Source organism: Palaemon carinicauda, unplaced genomic scaffold, assembly GCF_036898095.1.
Source record: "Palaemon carinicauda isolate YSFRI2023 unplaced genomic scaffold, ASM3689809v2 scaffold483, whole genome shotgun sequence".
In the NCBI taxonomy this organism is placed as follows: Eukaryota; Metazoa; Arthropoda; class Malacostraca; order Decapoda; family Palaemonidae; genus Palaemon; species Palaemon carinicauda.
Genome location: NW_027171743.1, coordinates 66,772 through 86,445, shown reverse-complemented (window position 1 = coordinate 86,445; position 19,674 = coordinate 66,772). Strand labels below are relative to the sequence as shown.

General features: G+C 32.1%; 1 protein-coding gene across 2 annotated transcripts; it reads right to left on the bottom strand.

Moving 5' to 3' along the window:
* Positions 1-8,988: 8,988 nt before the first annotated feature.
* On the bottom strand, positions 8,989-16,396 carry LOC137637002 (uncharacterized). 2 transcript variants are annotated; one of them, XM_068369317.1, is made up of 3 exons: positions 15,801-16,396; positions 15,584-15,674; positions 8,989-15,449 (listed from the first exon to the last, which is right to left on the bottom strand). In XM_068369317.1, the coding sequence occupies exon 3, from the start codon at positions 12,628-12,630 to the stop codon at positions 9,544-9,546; it is 3,087 nt and encodes a 1,028-aa protein (XP_068225418.1). In that variant the 5' UTR covers positions 12,631-15,449; positions 15,584-15,674; positions 15,801-16,396; the 3' UTR covers positions 8,989-9,543. The 2 variants fall into 2 exon arrangements, with proteins under 2 accessions (XP_068225418.1, XP_068225419.1); XM_068369318.1 differs by having other exon boundaries at positions 8,989-15,674; positions 15,801-15,868; positions 16,037-16,396.
* Between the last annotated feature and the right edge of the window lie 3,278 nt (positions 16,397-19,674).

The window sequence follows — 19,674 nt, the reverse complement described above, 5'->3', positions numbered from 1 at the left end:
TTTTTATTCAACAGATTAAGATGAGATTCTGCATCTGAAAGAATTATAAACAATCTTCAGACCCGATTGTTCATCGAATATCTTAAAAGACTTTCACATTGAGCCACTTTTGTACAATTAATGAAGCGGCAGGCCAAATGTGTTCCTCAAAAGTAAATTTCAGTCATGAATCACACATCAAATTTAAAGGAAAATGTATGGAGTTAGAAAAAAACGTTAGTGCTGAGATCAGGATGTTGAGGAGCTACTGTTCACTATCTACTTACAATTATTCTTTGGGTTTTGCTAGGCTTCCCCGTCATGCAATATAATTCAAAACTTGCACCAATTTAGGCTAGATTTCTATTAAGGAATTCAGCAGCCCTAGATCTACATTCAAGGAATGGATTTCAGGCGTAGAGAGTAGCAACGTTTAGATATGCTACTAGATTGTTTTCCAGGCCAAACCACATATCAAGTGTATATAGTATGAGAAGTGAAGGACCAAGGAAACTACCCTCAGGAACACCAGATATCACATTCCTCTACTCAATATGCTGTCAATCCACAATTACTCGTTGCAAGCTATGGCTTTAAAATTCAAAAATAATACCAAGAAAAGACCCACTTACTTTCAACTATTTTAGGCTGAAATGAAGGGATCCAATATTGACAAGGTGAAAGAAAACACTAAAATCATGGCCAATTATACGAACTTCCTGACCACAATCAAGGTTTTTTTTTGTACAGCATTGAAAACTGTATGAACGGCATTACATGCTCCAAGACCTTCGATAAGCCAAATTGTAAATTATAGCGCGTGTAAAGGGTAAACTGAACAGATACCGCCACCGCCCGGAAAAAAAAAAAGAAAAAGTTTATATCATCTTTTCATTAACTTATTATATACCGGCTCATAAGATCATTCTTTGATCGGAATCGTTGGCATGAAGGATAATGTATAGAACTAATAATAGGTCTCTACTCTCCTCTGTTATATACGGATAAATAATTGATTTAAACGTCGATTGGCCTTCAATAAATTGCGTTACTAATGAAAAAAGTACCACATAAGAATGCTGTGCTGCTTTGATTTGAGGTGGGTTGTGTTTTATGAACACCCTATACCCATAACAACCTTTACACTCTCTCTCTCTCTCTCTCTCTCTCTCTCTCTCTCTCTCTCTCTCTCTCTCTCTCTCTCTCTCTCTCTCTCTCTCTCTCTCTCTCTCTCATATATACATAAATATATATATATATATATATATATATATATATATATATATATATATATATATATATATATATATATATATATATATATATATATATATATATATATATATATATATACAAGGGGATTGGTTAAAAAATCTTAGACCAAGACAATACATATCTACTCAGGAAGGACAGATGGCGTTGGGAGAGGTGTAGGTATGATGATGACACCAAGAGCAGAAAAGAATTAACGGAACTAAGAGCTGTAAATTTATTGTTAATTGCTAACTTTAAATCAAAGCAGTGCAATATAAGTATTATAGTTTACTATGCAACAACGAAAGACTCTCCTGAATATAGAAAAGATGAACTCTGTGAAGAAGAACAGAGAGTAATAGATGAGATCCTGGAGAGATATAGGTATTGTGATTGGTGACTTCAATGATGAAGTTGGTGGGAGAAATCATGGTATGGAGAATGTGATGGGTGTTGTGGGTCTTGGTGAAGTTACACATTTCATAGGTATGTGTTCAACAAGCAATATTATCATCGGAGGTACTATTTTACAGCACAAGGCCATACATAAATATATATGGACTTCACCATGTGGCAGTTACAAAAATATAATAGATCACTTAGCCATTGACAAAGCGAAAAGGAGGTATAGAGGTGCAGATATTGGCAGTGATCATCAGCTCCTCATATCCAAACTGATATTAAAATCTAAAGCACCCAAAAAGAAAGGTAAACAGAATACCTAGGTTTGATATAACTAAGCCTCTAGCAGATGAACACAGGAAAACCTTTGCAATTGAATTTATGAATTGATTTGCAGTCTTAAACACATTAAGTGGACGAAGATGAGACAATTATTGAAGAATGGTATGATATCAATAACACATGTCAGCCAGTTGGTAGTGAAGTTTTGTGATATACAGTTATGAGGAGAAATCAGTGGTTATTAAATGATACTTGGGATACTATAAAAGGAGACAGAAGCAGAAATTTATTGTTAAAAGTTTCAGAGGAAGGAATGAAAATTACATGGTAGAGCATGCTTAGTATTCCAATATTTATAAAGAGGTCAAAAGAAAATCCAGGAAAGATTAGAGAAAATATTTAGACAGAGAAAGGAGATGAAGATGACAAAGGTATAAGTTCATATGGGGGCTGTTGTGTAAGAATTGCTCAGAATTATTATTGAAATCTCTTCTGGGGCAAAAAGGAAGAAGCATATAATTATCGAAAAAAAAAATGAAAGTATCATAACAACCGAACATAAAGAAAGGTAACGTTAGATGGTATATTTTGGTGAGGTCAGGAATTAGAGAGATGAAGGGAATAATTTGATTGATGTACCTGAAGCTGAAGAAGACATTGATGTGCCCATTAAAGAATACAGTGTGTTTGAAGTCGAAGTTATTGTTAAAAAACTCAAGAGATGAAAAGTCCCCGGATACGATGAAATTAATGCTAAGATGATAATAAACTGCTAAGATGATAATGGCTTAAATGAAGCGACTCCCAGAATACTTACAAAAATATTTTGTAGAATGTGGCGGGAAGATGCAAAACCTGCGTTGCCAGTCGTTTCAGCAAAGTCACTTTCAGCGAGTTTTTTGTTTCAGATAGGTAATTTTTAGCGAAGCCAATTAACCGAAGTTAATTTTAAGCAATGCATTAAGAGCAAATGCTAGATTTGGTGACTTACTAATAAACTTCGCCAACAAGTATTATGAAGAGAGTTTGAAACAAATATTAGTATTGAGAGTTTTACAAAGGTTATTAAAAGAAATATAAACATAAACACTGTCTTTAACAAAATAGTTATAGATTGAACTTCATAATACTTTTCATGTGTTAAAATATACATAAACAATGTACATCAAGAGTTTGACAATGATTATCATAAGGAAGATAATCATTAACCATATGAAGAATTGTACTAAAAAAGATGGACAATTACTGTTTTCAACTGTGTCCTTTACTATCATTGAGAAGGTATGATTCAAAAATTACAATGTCCACTGCTGTTCGAGGAGGAGGCGGTAACCTGTTTTGTTCATGTCCCAATCTTTAATGCTACTTCATCTGAAACCCCACTTGTTGCTTCCTGAAGTATGTGCCATGATGGATGATATGTCTTTTCGCCATCGATCAAAAATTTATCTTCAATCTTTTCCATGTCAACTTTCACTGAATCATAAGTATGTGGATGGTCACCTTTTTCGTACAATTATTGTCATTGATGTATTCTAAAGATGTGTTTAATGGCCTTCTACAGTTATATGCCTCAAATTGCCATATAATAGTGGTTAGAGTTGCTAAGTGTTTTCTATATATAATTTGAATATAACTTACTTTTATCGTCCACACTTTGATAATATGGTTTCCAAGATTGGTACTACTATTAATTAAAAAAAAAAAAAAAAAAAAAAAAAAACGAATCACATGCCCTTACTATATGGAAAAACTGTAGTCTACTGATTTTAAAATGTTAAATTCTAGTTTTCCAATAAGTAGCAAGAATAGTTGATCACTTTTAGAGTCCCTCACACTGCTCATTGCTTAAAGTGCTCATCGCTTAAATAGTTCCACTTAAGATGACCATAGTCTAAAGAGTATCGCTCAAAACGACTTCACTTAAACGAACCTCGTCGGAACGGTATATAACCAAAACCTTATAAAAGGGAGTTATGAGTGTTGGTGAAAGTGGCAAAAAAAAAATAAATAAATAAAATAAATAAATAAATAAAAATAGGGAGATCTGACTGATGGAATGATAACAGATGCATCAAAATTTCGTCAGTGGTCATGAAAATTTATAGCATGCTCATTCTGAAAAGACTAGACAGAAACATTAATAAAAAGCGGTGGATGTCGAAAAGGTATAAGTTGTACTAACTAAATTTTCATTTGAAGACATGTTTTACAGCAATGTGTATACTATAGAAATCCACTTTCGATGACATTTGTGGAGTATGAAAAAGACTGATAGTGTGCACCAGCCAATTTTATGGAGAGTCCTGCATTATTATGAAGTTCGTCATGAATATATAAGTTTGATTGAGTCTGTTCATGAGCATAGTAAGAGAAAAGTTAATGTCAATGGCGTCCTATCGGATGAATTTTCAGTGAACAGTGGAGTACCCCAAGGGAATGTGTTGTCACCTAAGTTTTTTTAATCGCACTCGTCAATTTTGTAAGGAATAGAACTGTTGGGATTGGTGGAGAACAATTGGACTGGATTGGAAACATGAATTTAGTGAGCCTGCTGTGTTTGGATAATCCTGTCCTTATTAGCAAAATGCCAAAGGATTTCCAAACCCTGCTTACCAAAAGGCATGAAATATCACATGAAATTGGGCTTCGGATATATAGAAGAAAGACAGATATAAGAACCGAATATGCAATAGAAGAATAAATATCATTTGGGGGAGAAAGGATTAATGGGGTAGAATCATTTAAATATTTAAGAACTATGATATACAATATTGGGTCTTCAGAATTGGTGTTTAATGAAGGATTGTAAAAAGCAAATCAGACAATGGCCAGCTTTATTGAAATTCGGAAATCAAATCACCTGAAATTACATATAAAAACAATGCTATATATCAGTTTAGTGAGATCTGTGTTACTATATGGACATGAGTCGTGGTATGACAATGAACCAATACCAAACAGATTCTATAAATATAGAACCCTGCCCTCAGAAGATTATTGGGAGTTGAATGGCTGGACAGGATTAGAAATGAGACTGTAGGAGAATCAACCTGAGTCCCATTTGTTGATGACATCATAGTGAGGGGTAGATGGAGATGGTTTGGTCATGCTTTTCGTACTCCCGAAGAGGGATTAGTTCACCAAACTTTCAACTGGGCTCCATAGGGCACTAGAAGAGTTAGAAGATCTACGCTACATGGCTGAGGACTGATGCGTGAAGTAGATGATGAATGAAGTATTGATATAAACGCTTAAGATAGAGATGACTGGTTAAATCTAGCTGATTTCCTTTGCTTTAATAGGCGTAGGAGATGACGATGAACAGAGTTATTATAAATCTTATTCTATTGATGTATTAAGGTAGCTAGTCATGGGACCAATGCCCAAAAAAGGTAAGAAAATGTCGCAATAGCGATATTATTATCACGAGTTTCTTCAATAAAAAATGAAAAACAACCCTGTGGTTCCTCTCCGTTCATATTTGATAGCCATTTGTCAATTCCTGAGAGGGCAATGATCTCTACAACGGTTCGATATTAGAAGATTTGTCCAGTGATAGGATTAATTTAGGTCGCTTAAAAAGGGGGAAATGGATTAATTAACCTCACATGTAGATGAAAATACCTGAATGCTAGCAATCTATAGAGGATTTGCTGTGCCATTCACTTTCAACGAATTGCAGCAGGGGGATTATGTCAACGTTAGTCACCCTGCCGTCTAACATTACTTTATGTATCACTCTTTTTTACTGTTCGTGTAAGGAAATCGTAGAAGTAAGGGTTTCTGAATTAACACATATCTACATGATTTTTATATAAAAAAGGATAATTTCTCTACTATATAGCAATAAGAAAATATTTTTACCTGTCATTCCCAAGATATTTGCCGAGAAACTGAAAGTTTACAAATTGTGTGTTCTTGTACACACTTCTATACTATATGGGCCTGTATAAGTTAACAGATTGATGACATCTTTCAGTTGATGAGATAATATCTTTGCATTAGTTATAGTCATTGCTCTGAGAAACAAGCCAATACACCTAATATTATGTATTTCGAATTGTTAATTTGCCTGTAGTTTTTCTCCTTGTTTACAATACTACACAAGAGAGAAAGAACGAACGTCTCTACAATCTCACCAAATGTGTACCTTGACTGATAAGAAGTTATTGATTTTCTGCATAAATAGGAATACCTGTCAGGATCTTTCAGGGTGGTCAAAGGGGAAAAAAGAAAAAAAAAAAACTTACTTTCTTCATGCCCTTTCACTTCTAAAAGATAAAGGCTTTGTCTTTTTCATGTATACAGTATTTCACCTCTGAACCTAGTGTTCAGAGGGGGTTAAGGTTAAGATAAAAGTCATATTTGACCAACCTTTTAAACAATACGTGATAGTGTGAGCAAAATAAATAAAAAGATTATATTCATATGTAAAAAGTAAAATGGGACTTCATTCTTGGCCAAATTATGATAACTAGAAGGCTGTTAACTATTATTAGTTTTGGGGACGGAGGCTTCATATCTGGAATTCATAATCGACATATAAATTTCTTATCAAATTCACATTTCATATAGGAGAAGAAATTTGGTGGTGAATTTACTCACAACTGCATGGAAGGGAAACTTCATACCCGTATTTAAAGTTAACAATATTCTAGCTATACTGATGTGTAGGGTAAGGTCCAGATGACATTTATACTTAGAGATTAATGATAGAAATATAATAAATATTAAATGTAGGCTTACTTTGCTCGTTAATCTGTCTTTCTGTTTGTTAGCACGATTCGTTGTGTGGATTCCTTACCTAAGATTGTGAATTATTACAAATGTGACTTTGGATAAGAAAGAATATTATATATATATATATATATATATATATATATATATATATATATATATATATATATATATATATATATATATTATGTATATATATGCATATATATATATATATATAATATATATATATATATATATATATATATATATATATATATATATATATATATATATATATATATATACATATATACATACACACACACACACACACACACATTATATATATATATATATATATATATATATATATATATATATATATATATATATATATACATATATATATATATATATATATATATATATATATATATATATATATATATATATATATATATATATATATGCATATATATACATAATATATATATATATATATATATATATATATATATATATATATATATATATATATATATATATTATATATATATACATATACATATATCAGCCTTGGATGAGATTTGCGGCCATCTTTTGATAGCTACTATCAATTACAAACAAAATTGCTATTATGTACTGGCAAACGTTTTGTTGTAAGCATATAAAATAGAACCCTCGTGGTCGTATGTTATCAAAACCGGTGTATGCAATGCTAAATCTTCTTATTACGTTAATTTCAGTGGTTATAATAATCATTAATTTTATTATTATTACAATACTAAATCTGAATAAAACGTTAGTCTGTTATCATGATTTCCTCCTAACATGGTATTGAAGGAGTTATCGAGATTATATCATAACTATCGATCCTGGTGGTAGAGATTTTATTGTTCTACTTATTTTAGTTCTATTTTCATACCACAGTAAAATGATTTGCAGATATGGAAGGTTATAAATGAACAGTTTTGAGTGAAAGGGTTTATAGCTGCTTCTGCTCATGAGCTACGTTTGTTTACAGAACTTCAACCTTTAAACGAATAATGATAAAACTAAGTGTATGTTATTTCTGTCTCCTATATGGATGTGTTGCCTGTTATAAGTATCGAGGACATACCTATGATAATAACCTTTAGACTTATAGGATGTTGAAACGCTCCTTTGACCATTTTATACTTATTTAAAAGCTTTGACAAGTCAATTGGAATATATCAATACCGGAACGTTTATTTTTCAATGCATATGAAAAACTATGAAACAATTATAATTTTTAATGAACTTCACCTTGGTTTCCTCCTTTATGAAAATTAGGCTGATTATACAAAGTTACAAAAATATTACTAGGTGTATTTGTATATGACCTAAATCTGTATACTACGGAAATCTGTCGAAATCATATAGGAGAATTGTAAGGAAACAAATATAATCGCATATTTAACTCCACTAATTAGATATTAATGACTAATGAGGCCTTTATAAAGCTAGGGTTTCTTCATGAAAAATATATATAACACCAGCTCTAGGATTAGATATAATACCATTTTCTCGAACTGTTAGGGTAAGCTGAAATTTGAACATTCTACAATGGTAGTTAGGAAAACTCTTCAAAACAATTCACCAAATTTATTATAAACATTTCAGAAAAATAAAAATGCTATAAATGGTCTATTTCGATTGCTTGAAGGTGGTTATATCTAGGGGTAATTTCCAAACTACTTTCAGCTTTTCCAACCTCACCTGTATAGACAACAAAAAGGAATATATCAAATATAATAAAAGAAAGGAAATTATATAAATTCAATTTGAACAAAGTATATATGAATAAATCGTAAATTGCATATATGATCTATATAAACCTAATAAGCCATTACCGATAATGTTTGAAGTGCTCGCCAATGTAAGAAACCGGGAATTTATCCTCGGACTAAGCCACTTCAATTAAACATATGGATAAATGATATCCTGGAAAATGAAATACATTCCGACATCAAACACTGTCCTTAAGCTATAAATATAAGCAATATAATTTTGTATAATGTATTCACTATAAAATTCACCCTTCGAATTAAATCTAATATAAAGTCTTACCAATAATATAAATAAGAAAGATGGACGCAGGATGATAACCCAGGACGACATAGCTTCACCAATTATACCTAAGCGAAAGTATTGTACAAATATCACAATTAGTTTAATAGTACACAATATATATATCTATCAGAGAGGAAGGAATTTATTTTTGTATTGGTGCTTTGAAGGCTTAAGGCAACGGATAATGATTACCATTAAACATTTAGAAACTCCTAACAATGCTTGGTTCTCACCTTTATCCATGCAAGCTATGAGACGAGTCGAATGCCCTCGAAGTTTAAAGTTTCATGCCGAAGGAAGCTCAGAGTCCAAATTAAAGGAAGTTAGTTCATGTTGAATTTCGTCAATGCGGAAACACTTGAATCTTTCAACCCAAACATGGTACGGTAAAATAGCAGCACAGCACAAATTCAATGATAAAAAATCTTGTAGCACGTATCAGGCAGCTCAAATCTTCGTGCCCAAATACTGCCAGTGAAGATATGGACGGTATGGTTTGCTAGGCCAGACTGACTTGGGTATATCCATGAACCTCCCAAGTAAAGAGAAAATGGCGTGATTAGCAGGCTTGTTAGCTAATTACTTAGCTCGTAGTAAGCAAGCAGGACTTAGATGGTACCAAGCATATAAATGTAATTTAACTAGTTATTTTAATAGTTTAAGAGAAAAGTCCTCCTTACTTCAATAAATACATATATAAATATACTAATAAACAAATGTAAGAAATACTAATTTCCGTTTAGTCCACGGAAGAGGATGAAGATTTTTCAAAGGTAAAAAATCTTCATCGCTGTAAATGAACATATGAAATTAGAGCAACATTTTTCTTGTTCTTTCCTCATTTACCGTAGCAGCTTTTCTTTTAGGCCGCGAGGAAATTTTCTTTCTATCAGCACCAGGAACATTCTTATTATCAGTATTACAAACTATATCATCAGTAGTATTACTCTCAAGGAAAGGAATTATTTGACTTACATGTAATTTAGTAATTTTTTTAGTTTTCCCTTTCAGTACAGTTACTTGGGTCACCTCTCCCAAATCATTACTTACAACTTCGCGAACTATTCCTAGGGGATAATTACTCCTTTTAGTATGTTCCTCCTTCACAAGAACTACATCTCCTGGCTTTATCAATGCATGAGAAACAGGAAGATACCTGTCCTTTCGGTCAATAGCTTGATATAATAAATTACCTAAAAACTCATTATGATAAATATTATTAAGATTTTCTTTAACCTTGCACAACCCCTGGTAACTCCTCTCTATGTCTCTGGAATCAAAATCTGGATCCTGTGGAATGCTCTGCAATTCAGGAATCAAATTTAACGAAGACAGCTCATACCCTCTGATCAAATGTTCAGGGGTGATTGGTTCAGGAAGAGAATCTTTACTATCATTTCTAACAACTTCCTTAAAAGCTATGGGACGTCTATTAGCGAGATGGATCACATTACATACTAAAAATTCAAAATCCGAATAGGATAAAATGTTATTCTTTATTGCTCCAAAAATTAACCTTTTTACCATTTTAACGCACACCTCAACCACAGATCCCAACTGACTAGCACCTTTGGAATATTGTTGAAAGGAAAGAGGGGCAACATTATTTTCTTCAAAATAAAGCAAAGTTTCTGGATCCCTGATAAACGATGTAATAATATTAGCTCCGGCTACAAGCTGCGATCCCTGATCACTAATGCACAACTGAGGGATCCCATACTCCAAACAATGCATCTGAAAAGCTCTTAAAAATTCACTTACATTTAAACTTTTAACTATCTTCATATTAATTGCTCTAGACCAAGTACAAGTCAAACATAATAACCATACTTTATGTGTCCCACCACTAACTTTAACTGAAAATGGACCAAGATAATCTATAAATATATTGGCAAAAGGTACATTAGGTGGATTACAACGGAAATCTCTATAGGAATTCTGATTAAGTTTAATGCTACGACTATTGAACCGACGGCAATGAACACACTGCTTCAAAGCTTTCTTAACAGTAGAAAAATGTTTGGGTATGAAATAATTTCTTCTTAATTCGGTCAATACGGCATAACTACCAGAATGAAGTAATTTATCATGAGCATTCATTATAATAAGTCCTGTGAGATAACTATCATTAGGCAGTAGAATGGGAAACTTGTCATCTTTGTTTAAATACCACTTCTTAAATTTACTTCTTACTCTAAGCAAACCTTGCTCATCAAAAAATATGTTAAACTTTGTCACAATAGAAGGAATGTCTTTAATAGGCACATTAACTAGACTGAAATATTCAAAAACTTCCGAAAAATATTTCTTCTGCTCAAAAGATATCAATAAATTAATGGCTTGAGCAAAGTAGGGAGTACTAGAATCATCATTATCACACTTCAACCCTGCTCTAACTTTCCATTTCTGGACACACATCAAAACTCTCCGATATACTAGCACTAGTCTCCTAAAAGTGGAAAACTTGTTAATATCAATGAGAGGTTCCGCACTGGACAAAAGCACAGAAAGACCATGGGAACAATTGCTCTCTTCACCAATTTCAAATGCTGGTATTGTGACTGATAGCTCTGGAATATTGGCTTCATCCAAAATAGGTCCTGAAAAATAATTTGAATTCATAAGTTGATTATACGACACACATCTTGTCACCAAATCTGCAGGATTTGCCTTACCAGAAACAAATTTAAAAGTAACAGGAAACATTTCACACTTTCTCTGAATATTATGAATCCTGTTACGAACAAATGTTGTGTGTTTATTCATTTTATCTAGTTTAGATGAAGATGCATTAAGCCAATGTAAAGCACAAATGTAATCTGTATATAAAGTTATATTCACAATCTGTAGAGGCTTCATGCAATGTGACCCAGACAAGTCATTGAAAATTTCCATAGCACATTCTACTCCTAAACTTATTGCATTTAACTCAAGGGCTGGTATCGACTTGCCATCTAGCTGTTTATTAACTAGTTTATTCTTGGCATGAACGAAGCTAAGCTTATTAGTTTCATTATGAAGCAAATAAAGGACACATCCATATATATCACGACTGGCATCTGTAAACACTACAATGCTATATTCACCATTACGAGGACCAACAGATCTAGAAATACGTAAAGGTGCTGCTCTGTTACACTGCTTTGAAATATTTTGCCATTCCTTCTGCAACTCCTGAGATAGTATTTGATCCCATCCAAGTTTCTTTCGACACTGTAATTTATGCATAAATAATCTACACCTGTTAAATAAAGGCATATTAAATCCAAAGATATCGAACTGGGAAGCAATAGTTTGCAATATGGACCTTTTAGTCTTAGCTTCAGCATTTAGATTAATGGGCTTTGTAAATATCTCATCAGAGTACCTATCCCATGTTAGACCGAACAGTTTATTTATTTCAGGAGTGACTACTTTATTCTCTACATCAATTTCATCCTGTAAATCCCTATCATTTGTGACAATCTGTTGAACCTTGAAATTGTATGGCTCAAAAATACATGGAATCTGTTTATAAGCCCAATATAAACTCTCTGAATCATTGAAAGTTACAGCTCCATTATCCATATATATAAGTGAATATATTGAATGCTTCAATTCAGACAACATTGACTGGTCAGATGCTTGTGCAACTAATATGTAATACAGAGCTATCATAAGTAAAAATGGGCTGCATCTTAATCCAAACGGAAGCCTAACATTCTTAAATGCAACCAAGGAAAAATCTCCCTTACTAACATTCTTGTACCAGTAAAACAGTAATCTAGCTTGGTCAGTTTCACTTAAAGCAAGCATATTAAACGCCTTCTGCAAATCAAAAACTAACAAATAATTATCAAACCGTAAATTAAGGAAAGATGATGACAATTTCTGATTCAAAATAGGTCCTGAAAACATACACTGGTTATGTGATAAAGATGTGCTTTTAGAAGATTCCTTGAGATTAGACAAAAACACTACCCTACATTTAGTCGACTCTGTCTAGCTTAAAAATAGGCATATGAGGCAAAAAAGAGAAGTAGGGATGTTCAGCCTTGTAAACGTGTAAATCATATATTGGCTCAATGATACCCAACTTAATCTGCTCTTTAAAAGTTTGATCAACTAATTGTAAATGACCTTCATTCTTCCTGAGCTTCTTAAGGTTTGACTTAAGTATGAGCTTAGATAACACCTCATTTTTAGAAAGTAAATGAGACACTTTGGTATTCCATGACAAAGGAACTTCTATCCTTCCGTCAGATCTTCTACTAATCTGTTTTAAAGTAAATTCAGTTAACTTTTCGTCAAGGTCTGTATTAGTTTCACAATAATTCGTTTGATCATAATTCAAGAAATATTTGCACTCAGATTCGAGAATTTGATCAGTGGCACGCTGCAATTGTCCCTCCAAAATATCACCCTTATCGTTAAGGACTGAAAAAAATGTATTAGTATTAAACCCTGATAGGCAATTTTCTTCCAAAATATCAACACTATTGCTAAGAAAAAATGAATTGCTATAAACATGGATATTAGAACAATTAGCTTCCTTACTTACTGATAAACAAGCTCCCCATCCCCCATTTGTACCTCTGAAATTAGCAAGCAAAGCTTCAATATTACCAGTGAGCATTATTCCTACCTTAGATTCAATGTACACAGAGGGACTCACGTTACCAATCACTATCTCTTTTCCCGTTAAGCAACTAAAAGAATCTGTGCCCAGCAAAAGATGCACATTATCAATTTTCCTCAAATTACTATTCAACAATTTATCAGCAAGAACTAACCCTTTACTGTGCACAGCTTCAACAAGTTCAACCAGGAAGGGTAACTCCAAATTAATGCTTCACCCAGGAAGGGTAACTCCAAATTAATGCTTATCTCCGGAACCACAATTGCCAAAATATGCTCCACTGAATCTCCAATCCTAAGAGGCATTTTAATAACTTTAGTACAGTACCTTTTACTCTCATTAAAACCCTTGACCGTGAGCTCAATGTTTGAGTGAACAATTTTAAACTTTCGTGAATTTGCTAATCTAGCAGACACAAATGTACTCTGAGAACCGCTGTCCTTCAAACCCCTATAGACACTATCATTGCCCTCAAGAGAAAAAGTAAATGTGGGCAATATGGAATTCGTCGAGTACTGGTGTGTTACAGCAACTCCACTGCTAGCCTCCTGTTTGGCATTAGAATTATGTTTATTAGTCCGAGATGATCCATCCCTTGCAGATTCTGACACACAAAGGTAACTCATGTGATAACCATTACAATTTATGCAACGCTTTTTAAACCTAAACCTACACTCGCTAGACATATGGTTTAACATTCCACATTTTACACAACCTCCATAAGACTCAATTATGTGAACTTTTTCTGCAGGAGTAGAGAATTTCTGACATTTATTAACATAATGATTAGTTTCCTTACTATCACTTCTACTACAAAGGAGACAGTTTGGTACAGAAGATTTACTTTCCATTACTTTAGTTTTAACGGCCAAATTATCAGTACTGTCTTTAACAGGAGCATTTCTGAACTTATTTCGAAACTTAATCTCTTGAGAAGGTTTTCCTTTAGTACTTTCGTACCTCTCACTAGCATTAAAAAAAATTATCGAGAATATCATCCAAAGAGGGGTGAGTTTTCGTGGTGATTTGAACCAAGTGACTCTTGAAATTATCATTAATACCACGCCAAGCAAAAAACCTTGTAAACTCATTAGCATCAATTTTTAACGTCCTAACAGCCTCACAAATAGTTCTCAGATTTGAGATATATATGAAAGGATCATCCTTCTCTCCAAGCTTAAGATTCAACAATTTCTGGATGGTAGAATTTATTCTAGCTTCTTTAGAAGCAGAAGCTGAAACCAACAACTCCTTGGCATCTTTATAAGATTGCTTGTCAGCTTCTAAACTATACAACAAATACTTAGCCCTACCATCTATTTGCTGTTTTAGTAAAAGCAACAAATCCCTATCTGGATAACTAAATGCACTGGTTGTGTTTTCAAACTCGGTTATGAACCTTAAAAAATCTTCCCCTTCTCTACTACTAAATTTTGGAAGAGGAGCTGTGGGCTGCTTAAGCAAGCTGCTTCTAGCAGTATCAGTTAAATTAGAAAAAGGATTTGCAGAAACATCAAGCAAGGGCAATAACCTTTCGATTTTATCCAAATAATCTTGACATGAATTTAATTCAGTTTCCAAATCAGCCTCAACTACAGTTTCTCTATCAAAAAATTTTTCAGCTAGAATCTTACTATCGAGATCAGACAACTTTTCCTTATAATGTAAGAGAATAGCTCTCTCAGACAAACGCTCAGAAGGATTAAAGGAATCACAATTATTAACATTATTAAAACATTCAGTGACCTTTTTCCTAATAGTCTTCCGCTGACCTACAAATACCTGTAACTTATTCATAATTAACAAAATATAACGAGCTAGAAAAGAAAATTAATTATTGGACTCTGAGCAACCCTCAAACACAAGAATTTTACTCCGGCAAATTCAGCAGTCTCCATCAAAGCACCACGTTGGGCGCCATAAGCTGAAATTTGAACATTCTACAATGGTAGTTAGGAAAACTCTTCAAAACAATTCACCAAATTTATTATAAACATTTCAGAAAAATAAAAATGCTATAAATGGTCTATTTCGATTGCTTGAAGGTGGTTATATCTAGGGGTAATTTCCAAACTACTTTCAGCTTTTCCAACCTCACCTGTATAGACAACAAAAAGGAATATATCAAATATAATAAAAGAAAGGAAATTATATAAATTCAATTTGAACAAAGTATATATGAATAAATCGTAAATTGCATATATGATCTATATAAACCTAATAAGCCATTACCGATAATGTTTGAAGTGCTCGCCAATGTAAGAAACCGGGAATTTATCCTCGGACTAAGCCACTTCAATTAAACATATGGATAAATGATATCCTGGAAAATGAAATACATTCCGACATCAAACACTGTCCTTAAGCTATAAATATAAGCAATATAATTTTGTATAATGTATTCACTATAAAATTCACCCTTCGAATTAAATCTAATATAAAGTCTTACCAATAATATAAATAAGAAAGATGGACGCAGGATGATAACCCAGGACGACATAGCTTCACCAATTATACCTAAGCGAAAGTATTGTACAAATATCACAATTAGTTTAATAGTACACAATATATATATCTATCAGAGAGGAAGGAATTTATTTTTGTATTGGTGCTTTGAAGGCTTAAGGCAACGGATAATGATTACCATTAAACATTTAGAAACCCCTAACAATGCTTGGTTCTCACCTTTATCCATGCAAGCTATGAGACGAGTCGAATGCCCTCGAAGTTTAAAGTTTCATGCCGAAGGAAGCTCAGAGTCCAAATTAAAGGAAGTTAGTTCATGTTGAATTTCGTCAATGCGGAAACACTTGAATCTTTCAACCCAAACATGGTACGGTAAAATAGCAGCACAGCACAAATTCAATGATAAAAAATCTTGTAGCACGTATCAGGCAGCTCAAATCTTCGTGCCCAAATACTGCCAGTGAAGATATGGACGGTATGGTTTGCTAGGCCAGACTGACTTGGGTATATCCATGAACCTCCCAAGTAAAGAGAAAATGGCGTGATTAGCAGGCTTGTTAGCTAATTACTTAGCTCGTAGTAAGCAAGAAGGACTTAGATGGTACCAAGCATATAAATGTAATTTAACTAGTTATTTTAATAGTTTAAGAGAAAAGTCCTCCTTACTTCAATAAATACATATATAAATATACTAATAAACAAATGTAAGAAATACTAATTTCCGTTTATAGGGTACGAGAGCATTAACCCCGAATTGGAATATGTTTTTCCTTTAAATGGTTGTCATTTTTAAGATGCTTATATATATATATATATATATATATACATATATATATATGTATGTATACATACATATATATATATATATATATATATATACTGTATATATATACACACATATATATACTACTACTACTACTACTACTACTACTACTACTAATGATAATAATAATAATAATAATATTTTATTTTCTATACAGCTAAGGATATATTTATTCCCTTTATGATACTGTTAATATGATTGTATTTTTACGCAAAAGATATTTTGTTAAAAAGAAAATAAGCTAAATTTATTTACATTATAGTATAAATACACATGTGTGTGAATCTTTGTGTCTGTTCTTACGTCACTTAATAGCATAAGCCATTAAAAACAACAGCCCCCAAAAGAAATAGGATTAAAAAAAAGTAAGTAGAGAGTATGTTCGGGTTCTTCCAAAACATTGTCCTTGAATAGTAGTGAAATTAATAGAATATATATAAATATATATATATATATATATATATATATGTATGTATATATATATATATATATATGTATATATATATATATATATATATACTTTGTATATATATATATATATATATATGTATACACACACACATATATATATATATATATATGTATGTATGTATCGATATATTCAAATATATCTGTATATATATATATATATATATATGAATATATATACATATATATATATATATATATATATTTATATATATATATATATATATATTGGTATACACACACACACATATATATATATATATATATATGTATATATATATATATATATATATGTATGTATAAGTATATATATATATATATATATATAAATATACATATATATATATATATATACATATACATATATATATATATTTATATATATACATACATCTATATATATATATATATATATATAAATATATATATATATATATATGTATATATATGTGCATATATATATATATATATATATGCACATATATATATATATATATATATGTATATATATATATATATATATACATATATATATATATATATATATTAGGGGTAATTTATTCTCACGTGGTGGGCTGGTAAGTCGGGGAAAACTCGCTGATAAGAGATTGATGTCCCGCCAAGGAAATCCTGAATTCCAGATTAGCAGTTAGGTTCCGATTTCCTTTTTGGCCTCTCGTGGCATGTTTGGAAGCGACTTGGCCTTTAATTAGAAGGGGCTTGCGATCGATCCCAAGTGTGACGTAGAAACTTATTTTTTATTTAAGCATGATGTTGTGTTGATATTTATCTATCTATCTATCTATATATATATATATATATATATATATATGGTAAATATTTGCTTGGTACATTTAGATGTTTTTTTCTTATTCAAATAAGCCATATATTTTTTATACATTATTGTTTGGATTCTCTTAACGACCTCGGGATCAGAGCCCCAGGTGAAATCACACAAAGACAAGAGCTTGAGACTAGCTGGGAATCGAACCCTGGTCCGGCAAACGTGTTGAGACAGTGACTACCCCTTTGCCACGTGGTAGTCACTTTCTCTACAAGTTTGCCGTACCAGGTTTGATTCCTGGCCTTTTACAAGCTCTTGTCTTTGTGTGATTACGCCTGGGGGTCTGATCCCGAGGTCGTTAAGAGAATTCAGACATTAATGTATAAAAATATATAGTTCATTTGTATATATATATATATATATATATATATATGTGTGTGTGTGTGTGTGTGTGTGTATGTGTATGTGTATATTATGTAAAAACTAAAAGAAATAATACTGAAGCATCGTCTAAAAAAAAATAGTTAGGATTCTATCAAATTATGTTTGAATATTAAATTCTTGAAAATGCATATACGACTGAGGCATATATTGTATAAAGACTCCTAATAGAAATAGAAGCAGCCACATGGTCGATACAATTCCAGAATCGGACATTAATTATCAGTAAATTTGTTAACTAAGATTATGGACACAAATGGATCACTGAAAGATTCTCGATTATTTTCCAGAATTATAAAAAGAACGGAGACTATTATCATAATGCATTATTAACGTCAGTGCAGTATACAAATACAGTTTATAATCTAAATGTCTATATTTACTTCAGAGTCTATACACCAAATGCAGCGTCCAGTTGGATTTATTAACTTTTTCTTTCGGGTGACAAATTTACTGGGAGTATAACTTCAGTGATTTAAACTTTTGTTAATTAAAGTTAATTGGGAAAAGGGCTTGTAGAATTACATGAAGTTTGATTAGTTATGTTAAAAACACTTAACATACATCGCATGTGTTATATGCATTTATGGGCGAATAACAGACAGTAGCGTAATATCAATCCTTATGGAGACCTTAGTAAAACTGGTTATTGAGAGGAAATATAATTCATATAGATGACACGATATTGATTAATCGTGCTACATCTTTTTGATATAAAATAGTTTTCAAGAATTTATATTTTGGAGAAAAATTCATTTTTTTTTCTTCGATTATGTCCATTTGTAAACCATTCACTTTCGTGAAGTGTTGATTATCAGAAGAGAGAAATTTTATTATAATCCGTCGTATTATATGCAATTGTTTAAGAGAATAACTCTCTTACTGTGTCTATGACTCTATGGCCTGATACTTATATCGTAAACCCTCCCAGAGAATCGTTGTTAAAGGTTCTGATAAAATTGAAACATTAGCAGGTTATCTTGTCAACGGAATTTTGTAGACATCAATCATGCAAAAGGGGGAGAGAGAGAGAGAGAGAGAGAGAGAGAGAGAGAGAGAGAGAGAGAGAGAGTAAATTCTAATCTGATGACTGATTCGAATGTCTATCGATTATGAAAAAAAGAGAGATAGAAAGAGGTAGGGTATCGTCCCCTTTTGCTCTTCCTATTGCACCATAAAATAACACCCCCCCTCACAAAAAAAAAAAACTCTTTATAGACTGCTAAGAATAGATCAGTAGATCAGACTGGTCGAAAAAGACGTCTCTTCCTCTTCATTCATATTTCTAAACCTTTATCGGTAAGAAACAAGGAATATCTTGCTACTAGTAGAATATTTTGA

Coding starts and splice junctions, on each gene's coding strand:
- LOC137637002 (XM_068369317.1), bottom strand. CDS start 12,630: ATGTTTTCAGGACCTATTTTGAATCAGAAATTGTCATCATCTTTCCTT.